Source organism: Podarcis liolepis (assembly GCF_965112155.1).
Source record: "Podarcis liolepis genome assembly, chromosome: 10".
NCBI classification, from domain to species: Eukaryota; Metazoa; Chordata; class Lepidosauria; order Squamata; family Lacertidae; genus Podarcis; species Podarcis liolepis.
In genome coordinates this window covers 2,959,846-2,975,918 of record NC_139562.1, presented here as the reverse complement: position 1 = coordinate 2,975,918, position 16,073 = coordinate 2,959,846, and the positions used below count along the sequence as shown (strand labels likewise).

Sequence of the window (16,073 nt, the reverse complement as noted above, 5' to 3'; positions counted from 1 at the left end):
GTGTGTAATGGATTGATCCATTTTGCATTGCTTTCTATGGGAAAGCGTGCCTTAGTTTTGGAATGCTTTGGTTTTGGAACGGACTTCTGGAATGGATTAAGCATGAGGACCAAGGGACCACTGTAACTGGGAATTGGAAACATTTCTGTTTTCAGCTGTAGAAGCAGAGCAGAGCCATTGTGGCTAGTAAGCCATTGGCAGCCCTCTCTTCCTCCTCACATGAATTTCTCCAACCATTTTAAAGCCATCTAGGTTGTTGGCCACCACTGCTTCCTGTGGCAGGGAGTTCCGCAGTCCCAGTCCAGGCCCAGTTTCCTTGGACTGAAGGGCAAGGGAGACTGTCTTGTCTTTAGAGAAGATGGATTTATTTACACACGCATATAGCCCATTGCTGAAAACCACAGGAGGCATGGATGTAGCCAAGATTTATTGCAGGGGGCAGGGGCACAGAACAAGTTATCTGTGATACAATTGGTCAGTTCGTTAAGCATATTTATTTATTTATTTGCTTGATTTTTGGGGGGTGTGGGGAGCAGCTGCTGGGACGTAGAGATCAGGAAGCCTCCCCCCCCCCAGCCGCCAGCTTCCAGCCAAGCCAATTTTTTCTCCTTCCTAGGTGATGTGGGGAGAGGCCCACCCCCTGTCTCCATGGCAACAGTGCAGGTGAATGTGTTTAGCTTGGCTCAGCTGGAGCCAGTTAGCCTCATGAGGAAACTGCTTTGGCCCCTTCAACAGGATCTCCTAAAAACTTCACGGATATAGAATCGTGGGCCTGGAAGGGACCCCCAGATATAATCTGGACCTTCCCCACCTCCCCCCACCTGGCCCAGTAATACTAAAGATAAAGGACCCTTGGACGGTTAAGTCCAGTCAAAGGCGACTCTGGGGTTGCAGCACTCATCTCACTTTCAGGCCGACAGGCAGCTTTTTGGGTCATGTGGCCAGCAGGACTAAACCGCTTCTGGTGCAATGGGACACTGTGACGGAAACCAGAGCACACGGAAACACCGTTTACCTTCCCGCCACAGCGGTACCTACTTATCTACTCGCACTGGTGTGCTTACAAACTGCTAGGCTGGCAGGAGCTGGGACAGAGCAACGGGAGCTCACTCCGTTGTGTGGATTCAAACCTGTAACACTACAGAACTAGTGTCCGATAACAGGTCCTCCCTTTGCTTTGAGGGTGGGAGAGGAACTGTTGCAGAAATTATACAAGTGATGAAATCAAAACTTGAAATGTATGTGAGGAGGGTGGAGCGAGCGAAGGTTGGGAAGGGAAGGACGCACTTGGAAAAGAACCGCGAGGGGAGAATGGGAACAGGGTGTGTGTGCCGCAACTATTGCTATAAATCTTGAGAACAAGCAGGAAGAGAAGTGGGCATGTCTCGTGATTAATAAGCTAGTAGAAGAAAGAATTGCTATATATGGAGCTGACTGCCCCTTTGCTTCCCTTTGCTTGAAAGTGTATAGAATTCATAGACTCGTAAGGTTCGAAGGGACCTCAAGGGGTCATCTAGTCCAACCCCCTGCAAAGCAGGAATCCCTTTGCCCAACATGGGGCTTGAACCCCAGGGCCCTGAGATGAAGAGTCTTACGCTCTGCCAACTGAGCGCCCCCCCCCCCGCCTTTAGTGTGCCACTCCTCAACTACCATATTTTTCCATGTATTAGACAAGGTTTCCCCCCTCAAAATGAACATAAAAAAATGGGGGGGGGGGAGCATCTTATACATGGTCAGTGCATTTTTGTGACACAGGATGGGTAGCTTCTGCATAGGTGTGATTGTCATCGGTGTTATTTGTGGGTGTGATAAGGGCTGTTGTGTGTTTGCTGGTGCTGCAGCTTCTTCTTGCGTTGAGGGAACAGCTGATAGGTGGGTTTAGTGGTGCACGTGCGGCAGCGCAACTCAGATGTGCTAATTTTCGGCAGTCCTCCCCCCTAAAAAAAGCTGGAGGGGCAATCATCTGCAAAAAAAAAAAAAAAAAGCTGCAGAACTCTGGGCAATGTCTCTCCCCCCCCATTTTCTTCTAATCTCCCCCCTAAAAATAGGGGTCGCCTTATACATGGGGCGTGTTATACATGGAAAAATACGGTACTTGCTGGTGGGGATTGTGTCACACCGGCAACACCAAAATAAGTATCTTGTTTGTCTCGTTCTCTGTGCATCTGCAATGTCTAGGCAACACGATGACCGTGTACATACGCAATAGACAATCTTTATAGAATTCCTTCAAACCATAACAAGTCCAAAATGAAATCTTTAGTCTCAAAGTTTCTGGAAATCTTTAAATGAAGCAGGGTACCAGACTGTGTAGGATGACAGACAAGCTGTAAAGCTTTGTGTAGTCAGCAAATATGATGTCCAACACGGAACAGTGATTCCGGATATTGACTACTGTTTCATAGAATTCTTTGTCAGCATGGTGGAAGGATATGTAATTGCTTTATAAACCCATCTTATTTTGAATGAATGTATGTAAATGAAAATATCAAATGCTGTGGAACAGTGCTCATGTAATAATGTAGGCACATCTTGTTTGTCTCGTTCTCTGTGCAGGCAGGCCTTGGCGGAAGGGATGTTTGGGGCCATTGACTGGCACATTCGTCGTCTCTCTTCCCCTGAACAGGAGCGGCAGACAGAAAGTGAAGCAGGTGGCGATGGCGTTGCAGGCCGCGCACTTGGAGGCAGACGCCTTCCTGGTCTGCATGGTCCGCGCTCTGAGCACTCAGCAAGAAGAGGTCATGGGCCTCTGCCTCAGCGAGGTCAGAGCTGGCCGAACTGCTCACATTCACTCTGTGATCATTCTGCTCCGCTCAGATACGAGGAAAGATCAGGTGGAGATTTCCCTGGAGCAGCTCTCGGCTGCTTCGACGGAAGCGGAGAGGTTGGCTAAGTTAACGGGACAGCCCACGAGGGTTGTGAGCTGGTATCATTCCCATTTTCCCAGTAGTGATGTATGGAAGTGAAAGCTGGACTGTAAAGAAGGCTGATCGCGGAAGAATGGATGCTTTTGAATTCTGGTGCTGGAGGAGACTCTTGAGAGTCCCATGGACTGCAAGAAGATCAAACCTCTCCATTCTGAAGGAAATCAGCCCTGAGTGCTCACTAGACCAGGGGTCTGCAACCCGCGGCTCCGGAGCCGCATGCGGCTCTTTTACATCTTTGCTGCGGCTCCGGGGCGGATACTAGCGAGGGGAGGAGGCGCATTGTGCACCCCGACACTCCTCACTGTGGCGGGCGCTGTACTGGCTGTCGCATGGGGGCGGTGCGTGCGTTAGTCATGCACCGTCCCGACGTCACCTTCCCGCCCGCTGTCAGATCGTGGCTCCGGAGATATATTTGTTTTAAATGTTGCAATGGTTTTGCGGCTCCCAGTTGTTGTTTTTTCTTTGGAAACGGGTCCAAGTGGCTCTTTTTGTCTTAAAGGTTGCAGACCCCTGCACTAGAAGGACAGATCCTGAAGCTGAGGCTCCAAGACTTTGGCCACCTCATGAGAAGAGAAGACTCCCTGGAAAAGACCCTGATGTTGGGAAAGATGGAGGGCACAAGGAGAAGGGGACGACAGAGGACGAGATGGTTGGACAGTGTTCTCGAAGCTACTAGCATGAGTTTGATCAAACTGCGGGAGGCAGTGGAAGACAGGAGGGCCTGGCGTGCTCTGGTCCAGGGGGTCAGGAAGAGTTGGACACGACTAAACGACTAAACAACAACAACAACATCATTCCCATCCCCACGTCACTGTTTGGCCATCGCACATCGACCTCTGCACGCAAGTGATGTATCAGATGTTGTACAGAGACTTTGTAGGGCTGATCTTCTCCTGTTTCAGCGAGGATAAAAGCACAAAGACGGGCTGGATCGTCTTCACCTGCTTCCAGTCCCTTCAAGCCGCAAAGAGCTCCTGCAAATATGAAAGGGTTGAAATTCCTGTTCACCTGATTCCTCACACCGGCATGGGGAAAGCGTGTCTTGAGTCCATGATGGCGTTCCCCAGGATCTTGCGTCAAGAGGAGCAAGATGCCTTCAGGAAAATCCATAGCCTTTCTCATCTGGAGCCTATCACCAAGATCCACAATGGAACGGTGTTCACTAAGAAGCTGTGCAGCCAGATGTTGATCATCGGTGGTCCTCTGATGCAGTGGCTGGAGGGTCTCTTGAAGGAAGAGAGGCTGCAGGAGCTGCAGCAGGAGAAACAGAAACTTCTGGAGGAACTCACTGCCCTGGAGAGAGAGGAACAGAACCTCACGGCCTGAGAAATGAAGCAACAGCCCAAGAATTGTAAGCTTGGCTTCATCCTGCATTGCTGCTTCTCCATCCCTTCCCATCTTGTTGGGCGTGTTCTGTGTTTGTGCAGCACAGAAGCTTTAAGCTCACCACACGAAACATTTGTTTAGCAGAGTTGTAGTTTACTGCACACACACACACAAACATGCGCTGCATATACATATGCTTTATATCGCGTTACAAGTAGGACTCTCTCTGTTCCCAGAGAGGGTTTTTTTGCTTCAAAGTTCTTGCTGTCCCACAGTCTGCAGCAAGTCCTGAGCTCTTTCAAAACCCTGCAACTCAAAGCATTCCGTTTTCTACTCCGGTTCCAGTCTGTCTCCTCCTGCTCAGATCTCCCACGCTTCCCGACGCTGAACACAGTTAAGCAGGCAAATAATAGTTTATACCAGTAACAATTCAAAATTATACGTTTCAGAATCCATTCTTTTTGTCACTGGTTACAGATATCAAAATTAAATGGAGAAACAGCGAGGAGTGAAGAGGGATAACTTATGTGCACCAGACTGTATTGTATAATGTAGGTACCTTCCTACCATATGCTTCATTGTTTGTGAAATTAATAGTCACACCAAACCACAAATAAAATAATCCCTTATGACTGGCAAATGGTCTCTGGATTTTATGGGCTGCCCAGGCTGTGAACCTAAAGGGTATTGGGTACTGAACCCCAACATTTCTCCAATAGAAGCAGGCCACTCCAGGCACGGGGGTTGGACTAGATGGGATTTAGGTGCCCTCCCTGTGCCATGCAATTTTGTGATGATTTGTTGTAAGCTTAACCCTGCAGCTCCTTTGCAGCAAAACAAAATGTTCTGAAGGACCCTGGGCAGTTGTGAGTTAGGGGGAGGATCTGGGTCGGAGAGAAGCTCCCAGGTATCTGTTTGGACCTGGGGCAAGGGGGAGACACATACTCTGTGCAGTGCGTGCAGAATGTTTGCAGCAGCAGCTGTTTTGCAAGCCGTGGTGCTATAAATAGAGGCCAGTATTTGGGTGAGAGGGCAAGGGAGGGTGGGGGAGGGTGCCCAGCAAGAAGGCTTGACCCAGGAATGGCCCATCTCGGCTGATAACTGGTCCAAACCTCAGAGCTGCCGGACAGATGGAAAAAGAAATTATAAGATTTTAAGTGATATCAAACAAGCTCAAGAGCAGGGCTGAAAATGCTTCCTTGAGTTTACAAAAAAAGTATGAAAACTCAATATCAAGTTTTAAACATAGCTCTATTTAAGAGAATCCAGTAATAATAGTAATACAAAATTAAGGTTTGAAGTCTTTAACATCAGCAGTCAAGAGCGCTTCAGCCCTGTTTTTGAGTTTGTTTGAAACTTCAAACCTCAATTTCTTATTACTACTGCTTGGTTCTCTTAAATAGGGCTATGTTTAAAACTTTTCCGAGTTTCTGCCCTGTTTTTTGAGTTTGTTTGAAACTTTTAAACCTCAATTTCTTATCACTGCTGCTTGATTCTCTTAAATAGGGCTATGTTTAAAACTTGTCTTTGAGGTTTTCATACCTTCTTTGTAAACTCAAGGAAGCATTTTCAGCCCTACTCATGAGCTTGTTTTATATCACTTAAAATCTTACAATTTCTTTTTTTCCTTCTGAGGAAACTGATTATTTCAGTGAAATGTGTTTTGTAGCCGGCATCTCATAAAGTCTTTGTTTAATTCTAGTTTTGTTGTTGTTGTTGTTGTTCTTCTGTAGTCGATTACTTCTCGTTTCAGGGATTTTCAAGGTAATTTCTTTTGTGTAATTTCTTGGTTCCGTGACTGTCTTTTTTTCACTGGACAGACGGGAAAAGACAGACAGACAAAAGGGAGGAGGGGAGACGGGAGACTCAAAGTCCCTGGAGTGCCCCTGACTCTGTTTCTTCTTCCCGACAGCCATCTGGGGGGAAGTGGAGCAGAAAGATGGCCTCATAGGACAGGGGAAAGGGTGGTGGAGGCAGCGGGTGGCAGTCTGGGACTCCGAGTTCCACTTCCAAGAGGGCCTCCAAGTCAGGAGAGGCCATATATAGGGTGCCGTCCAAAGCCAGACCCTGTCCGGCCAGGCTGCACTTGGGCAGGGTCCGGGCAGGGCCCCACTGCCGGGTCCTGGGGCAGAAGGAGGTGACCACGTTGTCTTGGGCATTGCCCCCCACCACAAAGAGGGGCTCCGTGCCGCCCAGGAAGTAGAGCCCAGGCAGGTCAGCGTCTGCCCGCGTCAGAGTCGGAAGCAGCTCCTGCCACGTGTCTGCAAGGAGAAGAGAAGGCGAGGATGTAGCCACCCTCAGGCCGGACCCACAGCCCAGATCCCCTGCCCTCGCACCCACTGCCAGCCCTTGTTCATACCCCCGTCCTTCCCTGCCTGCTTAACTCACAATCAGCCACCTCCGTCTTCCCCAGTATGTGCCCACTCAACCATGCTGATCAGTGGAACCGCCACAAAATATCTGTTCTGCTTTCGTGAGAACTCCTGGCATGGCTGCACCTACTCTTTGGAACTCCCTGCCTCTTGATGTACTCTTCGCTGTACTCTTTTCGGCCCCCCCCGAAAAGGTTCCCGCTTAGAGGAGCCTCTCCAGATGTTTCGAAACTTACAAGTTTTAACCTGTTTTTAAGGTAAAGGTAAAGGGACCCCTGACCATTAGGTCCAGTGGTGGCCAACTCTGGGGTTGCGGCGCTCATCTCACTTTATTGGCCGAGGGAGCCGGCGTACAGCTTCTGGGTCATGTGGCCAGCAGGACTAAGCCACTTCTGGCGAACCAGAGCAGCGCACGTAAACGCCGTTTACCTTCCCACCGGAGCCGTACCTATTTATCTACTTGCACTTTGACGTGCTTTCGAACTGCTAGGTCGGCAGGAGCAGGGACTGAGCAACGGGAGCTCACCCCGTCGTGAGGGTTTGAACTGCCGACCTTCTAATCGGCAAGTCCTAGGCTCTGTGGTTTATCCCACAGCACCACCCGTGTCCCATAACCTGTTTTTAGTCTACAGTTATTTCAACTTTCTGAAAGTTTCAAATCATTGTTCATTTTTCTGGCTCGTAATATTACTATCCAGGGCTTTGGGGGGCCAGAACTCACCAGAACTCAGTTCCGGCACCTCTCACCCTTGCCCTTATAAGAGAACAAGGTTCAAGGCTGAGTTCTGGCACCTCTTTTCCAGGAAAAAAAGCACTGTGGTTATCTTTTTTTGTAAACCGCTATGAGGGTTTTCTTTTTTAAAAACAAATCAAGCAGTGTGTAAACCTTCTGCAATGAATAAAAATAAGTACTGACACCCCTATCTCTTTTCTCACACATAACACCACCTTGCCTTCCCCTCTCTGCGCAATGCTGTGGCGCATGAGTGCCAGCCTGGCAGTGCAACCATGGGTGTCTGGGACGGTGGGTGCCTTGCAGCGTGCCTGGCCCTGGCACTGAATTTTGTGGGTGCCTGGCCAATTGGTTGGGAGTTTTGTGGGTGCTCAGGCACCCAGGGCCCCAGGGAGTCGGCACCTATGGCGCGGCGCATCGGCTGCTTCATTGCCGCCTCCTCACCAGCGGCCACATCGTAGCACAGCAGAAGTTTCTCCCCGGTGCGTTGTATGCTGCCCAGGGCGTAGATGCAGCCGCCATGTGCAGTGCAGAGGGGCAGGTCGTGGGACAGGGAGACGGCGAAGGAGAAGTCGCCCATGGGCAGGGAGGAGACGAAGGCCCAGGAGTCGGTCCAAGGGTCGTAGCGCTCCACGGCCGTGTACAGGCGGGTGCTGCTGTCCGGGGGCAGGAGAGAGTCCAGGAACCAGCCGCCCACGGCATAGATGTGTTGCCCCACCACAGCGCTGCTGAAGTGGCGCCGGCGCTGCAAGAGGAGCAGGAAAGCAGAGCGTCAGGAAGGGAGAAGCACTGCCGAAAGAGAATAAGATGAAAATAATGTACCGGTGGTATCTAACCGGTTAAGTTAGCAGAAATGTATAGAACAAGATCTATAAGTGTTGGAGATGTAAAGACCAGGACCAGGTGTGCAGCCTGGGGGTCATTTTGGACTCACAGCTGTCCATGGAGACGCAGGTCAGTTCTGTGTCCAGGGCAGCTGTCTACCAGCTCCATCTGGTACGCAGGATGAGACCCTGCCTGCCCACAGACTGTCTTGCCAGAGTGATGCAAGCTCTGGTTATCTCCTGCTTGGACTACAGTGGTACCTTGGGTTACATACGCTTCAGGTTACAGACTCCGCTAACCCAGAAATAGTGCTTCAGGATGAGAACAGAAATTGTGGTCCAGCGGCGCGGCGGCAGCAGGAGGCCCCATTCGCTAAAGTGGTGCTTCAGGTTAAGAACAGTTTCAGGTTAAGAACGGACCTCTGGAACGAATTAAGTACTTAACCTGAGGTACCACTTTACTGCAATGCGCTCTCCGTGGGGCTACCTTTGAAGGTGACCCGGAAACTACAGCTAATCCAGAATGCGGCAGCTAGACTGGTGACTGGGGGCAGCCGCCGATACCACATAACACGGGTCTTGAAAGACCTTCATTGGCTCCCAGTACGTTTCCGAGCACAATTCAAAGTGTTGGTGCTGACCTTTAAAGCCCTAAACGGCCTCGGTCCAGTATATCTGAAGGAGCGTCTCCACCCCCATCGTTCTGCCCGGACACTGAGGTCCAGCGCCGAGGGCCTTCTGGCGGTTCCCTCCCTGCAAGAAGCCAAGTTACAGGGAACCAGGCAGAGGGCCTTCTCGGTAGTGGCGCCTTCCCTGTGGAACGCCCTCCCACCAGATGTCAAGGAAACAACTACAAGACTTTTAGAAGACATCTGAAGGCAGCCCTGTTTAGGGAAGTTTTTAAGGTTTGATGTTTATCGTGTTTTTAATATTCTCTTGGGAGCTGCCCAGAGTAGCTGGGGCAACCCAGCCAGATGGGCGGGGTATAAGTAATAAATATCTAATAAGTGTTGGAAATGTAAAGAAACAGAGGGTACCTTCTATCATATGTGGTGGGAATGTAGGAAGGTTAAAAACAGTTGGGAAATGATTTATAACGAAATAAAACAAAATGTTCAGAGTAACCTTTGTTTAAAAAAACCCAGAAGCCATTTTACTAGGTATTGTAGGAGCGGAGATCCCAAAAGACCAGAAAAAATTGTTCATGTATGTGATGACGGAATCCCAAATACTGTTAGCTCAAAGATGGCAAGAAGAAGCAAAAAAAGATTGGCAAACCAAATTAATGGACTACCCTGAAATGGCCAAACTAACCGGGAAGCTCAGAAATCAAGATGAGAGTAAATTTATATATATATATAACATTTGAAAGATCACTGTAAGCAATTAAACATCACTAGCAGGGTTGACTGAAGACTTGTAACGGGCAGCTTCCTCCCTTTTTATGATAATATTAATTTTAATGCTATTTGTAATGAATCAACTAGAATTGGAAAGCGTACAAAGGCAGTGATATAAAGGTTAATTTTGAAAGCCGTGAGACGGAAGGGGCGGACGTCAATAGGCTCTAATGAGCAAAAGAGATCATGTGAATACAGTGGTACCTCTGGATGTGAACAGGATCCGTTCCAGAGCCCCGTTTGCATCCTGAAGCGAATGCAACCCACGTCTGAGCGTGCATGGGTCGCGATTCGCCGCTTCCACGCATGTGCGTGACGTCATTTTGAGCGTCTGCGCATGCGCGAGCAGTGAAACCAGGAAGTAACATGCTCCGTTACTTCCGGGTCACCACGGAGCACAACCCGAAAATACTCACCCTGAAGTTACTTCAACCCGAAGTATGACTGTAATAATGATGTGGCTATGCCGTATATTATAAAATGGAAAATCAATTTATATACACACACACACACACACACACACACACACACCGTATTTTTCCATGTATAAGACTAGGTTTTTCCCCTAAAAAATAATGTCCAGAATTTGGGGGCGTCATACATGGGGGCCATCTCTCCCCAATTTCTTAAATCAGAGTCCCCCCAAACAGGGGGTGTCTTATACATGGGGGCGTCTTATAGACGGAAAAATACAGTGTGTGTGTGTGTGTGCACGGCCACCTGAGACACAGCCCTGGCCTTAGAGCAGGACCTGACCTTATTGGGGGCGGCGGTGGGTGCCCACGTTCCCGTCAAGGGGTTGTAGCGGAAGGCCGCCATACGAAAGGTGAAACTGCGGGGCCCCCGCTTCTCCCGGTAGCCCCCCATGACGAAGAGGTAGTTCAGGAGCTGTGCTGCGCTGAAGCTCCACTTCTCGGCCTGGAAGGGCAGTCGGGTGGCACAGCGCCAGTCCCCCTCCTCGGGGGGCAGAGGGCGGTGGTAGAGGCCCTGCAAATGTTCTAGGGGGACCCCGGGCGCCAGGCTGACGTTCTCCTTGCGCAGGGCGCACAGCATGGGGCGTCCCTCGAAGCGGAGCTGCGCCAGCTCCTCCCGCAGTTGGGGGTCCAGCCGTCCAGCGACGGAGGCTGGCAGCTCCAACAGGTGCGCACTCAGGTAGCCGGACACCAGTGCTCTCAGCTCGGGGCATCCCACAGCCTCCGCGAAACCCAGGTATGACAGGCAGTTCTGGAGGTTCAGCAGCGGGCTCAGCGCCGCCCAGCACCGGTCCAGAAACCCCGGGAGCATCAGGTAGCTGGCAGTCTGCACCGCTGGCAAGAGGTCTCCCTCTTCTAGGCTGAAACGCCCATTGAAGACCCACTCCAGGATGGCGCGGAAGGTCCCCGAGGGCACGTGGCTCAGATCCAGCTGCCTCTCCGACGCCTCCTGCATGCAGGATCTCGAGAGGGCCTCAAAATAGGCGCTCTCCGCCACCAGGCGGGCCAGATCCACCTGCCAGGCAGAGAGAGAGAGAAAGAGAGAACATAAGAAAATTATGCGAGCACCGTGGACACTCGGGTTGCGAACGTGTTTCCCGCACGGATCACGTTTGTAACCCACAGCATTCGCAACCTGCGACGTCGCGTTTGCGCACACACGGGTCACGATTTAGAGCTTCTTCGCATGTGCAAAGCGGGATTTAGTGCAAGCGCCGAAACCTGGAAGTCACCTGTTCCGGTACTTCTGGGTTCATGATTCTGTTCAGAGACCGAAGCTGCCTCCCCTTGCTGCTATTTCCTCTTGCTTGCATTTAAGAAATACATAAATAAATAAATAATATTTATAAAGATACTTGCATACCGCTGTGTATTCAATTATACATCGAAGCCATTTACAGCAATAAAACATAGAACAGTACAGTTAAGCCGTACATAGGTGAAAATCAGGCATCAGTTAGTCAGAAGGACGTGTTCTTAATCGCCTGCATAGAGGAAAATGTTTCCAGTAGGAGTTTGAAAGTTGGCCCAGAAGGGGCCTGCTGAGTTTCCAGTGGCAGGGAGTTCCGCAGGGCTGGACCAATGGCACTCAAGATTTGGTTTCCCATCTGTGCAAGACCAAAATTGGCCACCCCCTTCTTCTTCCATCCTAAATTGTTGTGGTGCCCGCTGCAGCACTCTCCTGGTTCGGTGCCCCCTGTGGTGGACCTGGTTGCTCTCGCCTAATCCTGTCTCTGTTCCTGTGGTTGCCAAATTAGCCTCTGCAAATCGGGGGACACTCTGTGATGCTCCTGCAGGTGATCTTAGCGATTGAGCTGGGCTGCAAGGGTTCAGACAGTCTCTGAGATATTCTGGACCTGAATTGTCCAGGGCTTGGTAAATTGATACAAGCACCTCGACCTTGGCTGGGTAGCAGATGGGCAACCAGTGCAGCGTTTGGTGTAGCATGTTCTTCATCACATGCTCCCATCAGGCACCCCACACCTGCTGGAACTTCTGGACCAACCCCAAGGGCAGCCCCACATTGAGCGCACTGCAGTAGTCCAGACTTGAGGTTACCCATGCATGGACTATAGTGGTCAGGAAACGGTCATAGTTGGCGCTGTCGGTATTTCATTCCACCCTTTGCTGCAGACATGAGATTGTTACATGTCACATGTCTGTTTACATTCCAGCACAGATTGCTGGCATGAGCGGAACTTCCGCTCTGTATTGCTTTTGTTTTCCGTCTCTCTCCGAGAAGACAGCAAGGAGAGATGCCATGTTTTCTTTGTCCTGATTTATGTATAATAAATGCGTAGTTTAGTATGTGTCTGCTGCCTCAAGCCTCTTCTGTTGCGCAGTCTACACTGCTGAGTAAAGTGTGCTCAAGTCTGCAAGCTTGAGTCACTGAGCAGAGGTCGAGGGATCTCCGCAGCGGCAAGGCTGAAGGGAGACGCTCCAGCTGGCCTTTTGACCCCCCGATTCTAACAGGCGCGACAGGTGAATTTGCATCTGACTCCCGGGGAAAGCCTCCATGCAGCCTGGATAGCTCACCATGGTTAGATAACCATGGTGCCGATAACACCAAGGTTGCAGGTTCTATCCCCGTTGGGGACAGCTGCCTATTCCTGTATTGTAGGTGGTTGATGATGCTTAGGATTACTTTGAACTCTACAGTTCTATGATTCCTGCCACCCCTTAGCACAGGAGAGCCCCCCGCCAGGCCCTACCTGGAAGCTGTAGGGCTGTGTGTGGACCGTGAGCAGCTCAGCCTCAACATCTCCTCCCCGGTAGACCCTCAGCTCGGGGCAGCTCTCCCACGGCTCGGGCAGGGACCCCTGAGCACCCTGCCTTTTCCAGGACCAGGCGATGAGGCCCCACAAAGCCCAGAGGGCACCGGCCAGGAAGTCGAACGCCTGCTTGGCGAGGCGGGCCCAACCCAGCCAGGCGGAAGCAGCAAGCAGCCCCTGCAAAGGGGTCGAGCGCAGACCTCCATGGGGCATGGCCAGGGGGATCATTTGCAGGTCAGAGCGCCCCTTCAGCCGTCCCAAAGCACACCCAGCCTGCGGAACAGAGTTTGGCTCGGGCGCCGGAGCTATTTTTAGTCTGTGTTTACAGCAGAGCAGTCATGTTGGTGCCCAGAGCCGTCGCCAGGAGCGGAAGGGGCCACAGACGTCAGAAAGTTACTGGGGGGACTTTTGGCGGGGGAGAGGAGAGATCGTGCAGAACACGAACGTTGTGTTTCGTTAGCCCCAAAATGGAAAGTGAGCGAGGTCCCAACCAAAGAAGCATGGCGACTTAAACTGCTGGAATATGTGCAGCTTGCAGATCTAACTTATAGAATAAGAGAAGAAGAAGAACATTCTTGTAACAAACTGAATTGGTCTCTAAGGTGATACTGGACAGTTTTTTTATTTATTTCAAGAAGAATATTCGTTTAAAGAAGATTGGGAGATATTTATTGAATATATGGGGGGAAATTGTGTACACTTGAAAATGTGGGCAGCATTAAGCTAAATTCAACAGTGTAAATAAGTTTTGATGGAAGTAATATACAGTGGACCCTTGGGTTGCGAACGTGATCAGTGCGGGATGCGCGTTCGCAACTAGCAGCGTTCGCAACCCACGTCTGCGCACGCATGGGTTGCGATTCGGCGCTTCTGCACATGCGCAAAGTGCGATTCGGCGCTTCTGCACATGCGCAAAGTGCAATTTAGCTCTTCTGTGCATGCGTGACCGTCGAAACCCGGAAGTAACCTGTTCCAGTACTTCCGGCTTTCGGTGGTCCACAACCTGAAAAGATGCTAACTGAAGCAGTTGTAACTCGAGGTATGACTGTAATGGAATACTGGTTTCTTTTATATAAAATATGCAGGGATTTCTGCTATGCAGAATGAACCACGGAAAGAGAAGAAGGGAAGTCACTGGTATTTTAAGGTTGTTTAAATGTTACAAATATTATTCATAAACGTATCCTTTCGACTTGACAGCTCAGGGAAGTTACCTAGCTTAAAAAATCATGTAAAATCAACTCCTTTGCCAGTTTCCTTCATTCCACCGCCAATTTGCTTCCTTGGCCAAGGACTTGGAAACCACTCAGTCCCCCCCATAATCCCGCAAGCAGGAGGTGATGTACTCACAAGAAGATACTCATAGGTGACAATCGCTGGGCAAAAGCTCTCCTCCGGACTTGCCCAGCTGGCAGACTATGCAAACCAAAGTTCTATTGTTCTTTTGTAGTAGGCGTTTAGAATGTACTTCCCAATACAGTGGTACCTCAGGTTAAATACTTAATTCGTTCCAGAGGTCTGTTCTTAACCTGAAACTGTTCTTAACATGAAGCACCACTTTAGCTCATGGGGCCTCCTGCTGCTGCCGCACCGCCGGAGCACGATTTCTGTTCTCATCCTGAAGCAAAGTTCTTAACCCGAGATACTATTTCTGGATTAGCAGAGTCTGAAACCTGAAGCGTCTGTAACCTGAAGCGTCTGTAACCCGAGGTACCATTGTACATATCCTGTATCCGCCTGTTGCCTCAACACATTCCTCCTATGTTAATCATGTATAAAGGTAAAGGGACCCCTGACCATTAGGTCCAGTCGTGACCGACTCTGGGGTTGTGGTACTCATCTCGCTTTATTGGCCAAGGGAGCCGGCATACAGCTTCTGGGTCATGTGGTTAGCATGACTAGGCCGCTTCTGGTGAACCAGAGCAGTGCATGGAAATGCCGTTTACCTTTCCACCGGAGCGGTACCTATTTATCTACTTGCACTTTGATATGCTTTCGAACTGCTAGGTTGGCAGGAGCAGGGACCGAGCAATGGGAGCTCACCCCATCGCGGGGATTCGAACCGCCGACCATCTGATCAGCAAGTCCTAGGCTCTGTGGTTTAACCCACAGCACCACCAGCGTCCCTTAATCATGTATAACCCTCCCCTTTTCTGATGTAGCAATGATGTCGTGATGATGCTTAATGAACTGTACGCTAGGATAAGATAGAAACTTTTAAAATTCTTTGTCACCCCATCCTCGGGGTTCAAAATTCCTCTTTGAACCTGTTGCACAATAAACTTTGGTCTACAGCTATTTGCTCCGGTTGGTGGCTGGACTCCTTCCTTTATTCCGCAGGGACCCGTGGGCTCTGCCCGACCAGCTGGGTGACTGAGCAGCCTCACACCTGGATTTTTCCGTAACAATGATCAAGGGTCTGGAAGCCAGGCCTTATGAGGAGCGCTTGAAGGAGCTGGGTATGCTTCGCCTGGAGAAGAGGAGACTGAGAGGAGAGAGGATACCGACCTTTAAATATCTGAAGGGCTGGCACATGGAAGAGGGAGCAGGCTTGTTTTCTCCTGCTCCAGAGGGGAAGACCCAAACCGATGGCTGCGAGTTACGAGAAAGGAGATTACGACTAAACACCAGGAAGGACTTTCTGACACTGGAACGGACTCCCATGAGAGATGGTGCACTCTCCTTCCTTGGAGGTTCCTAAGCAGACGTTGGATGGCCATCTGTCATGTTGAATCTACTTGAGATTCCTGCATTGAAGGGGCTGGACTGGATGACCTTTGAGGTCCCTCCCAACTCTACAATTCTATGATATTGGTTGCTGGGGGTGGCAAGTGGGGGGAAGTTTCTTTAAAAAAGAAGGAAAAAAAAGAATTACAGCTATTGGTTTACTGCCAGCATAAACAGCACTATGCAGTTGCCAAATTTTTCAGAGGGAAAAACAAATACATGACCAATTGAAAAAGCAAGCTATTGAAGCAGTGGAGAGAACGAGGTGAAACTTCTACCTTTGCTAAGAATTTAAAACGATGCCCTGTATTCTGCATACAACATTCTACAGAAGTGCGATGACCAACTTTATTCCGAAGAGTCAGGAGCAATATTTTTACACTTAACGGGGGGGGGGGGATATCACGTTTGGCCTAATATATTCTTCCTTTCAGCCTTCTTTAAAATTCTCAAAGTCTTATGGCAGGAATCCCTTCTGCTCCTATGCTGACCAGATATACTATCCAAATGGATGCACTGA

The 16,073-nt window shown here is 50.0% G+C and overlaps 2 protein-coding genes across 2 annotated transcripts; one reads left to right on the top strand and one right to left on the bottom strand.

Annotated features, from left to right (window-relative positions):
- Positions 1 to 963: 963 nt before the first annotated feature.
- LOC310687045 (lys-63-specific deubiquitinase BRCC36-like) lies at positions 964 to 5,179 on the top strand. Its single transcript, XM_083461687.1, has 3 exons — positions 964 to 1,030; positions 2,557 to 2,946; positions 3,718 to 5,179. Exons 1-3 carry the CDS (start codon positions 970 to 972, stop codon positions 4,251 to 4,253), a joined length of 987 nt encoding a protein of 328 aa, XP_083317813.1. The 5' UTR covers positions 964 to 969; the 3' UTR covers positions 4,254 to 5,179.
- Positions 5,180 to 5,928: 749 nt separating this feature from the next.
- LOC310686878 (kelch repeat and BTB domain-containing protein 13-like) lies at positions 5,929 to 13,099 on the bottom strand. Its single transcript, XM_083461342.1, has 4 exons — positions 12,767 to 13,099; positions 10,339 to 11,070; positions 7,803 to 8,103; positions 5,929 to 6,514 (listed from the first exon to the last, which is right to left on the bottom strand). Exons 1-4 carry the CDS (start codon positions 13,052 to 13,054, stop codon positions 6,120 to 6,122), a joined length of 1,716 nt encoding a protein of 571 aa, XP_083317468.1. The 5' UTR covers positions 13,055 to 13,099; the 3' UTR covers positions 5,929 to 6,119.
- Between the last annotated feature and the right edge of the window lie 2,974 nt (positions 13,100 to 16,073).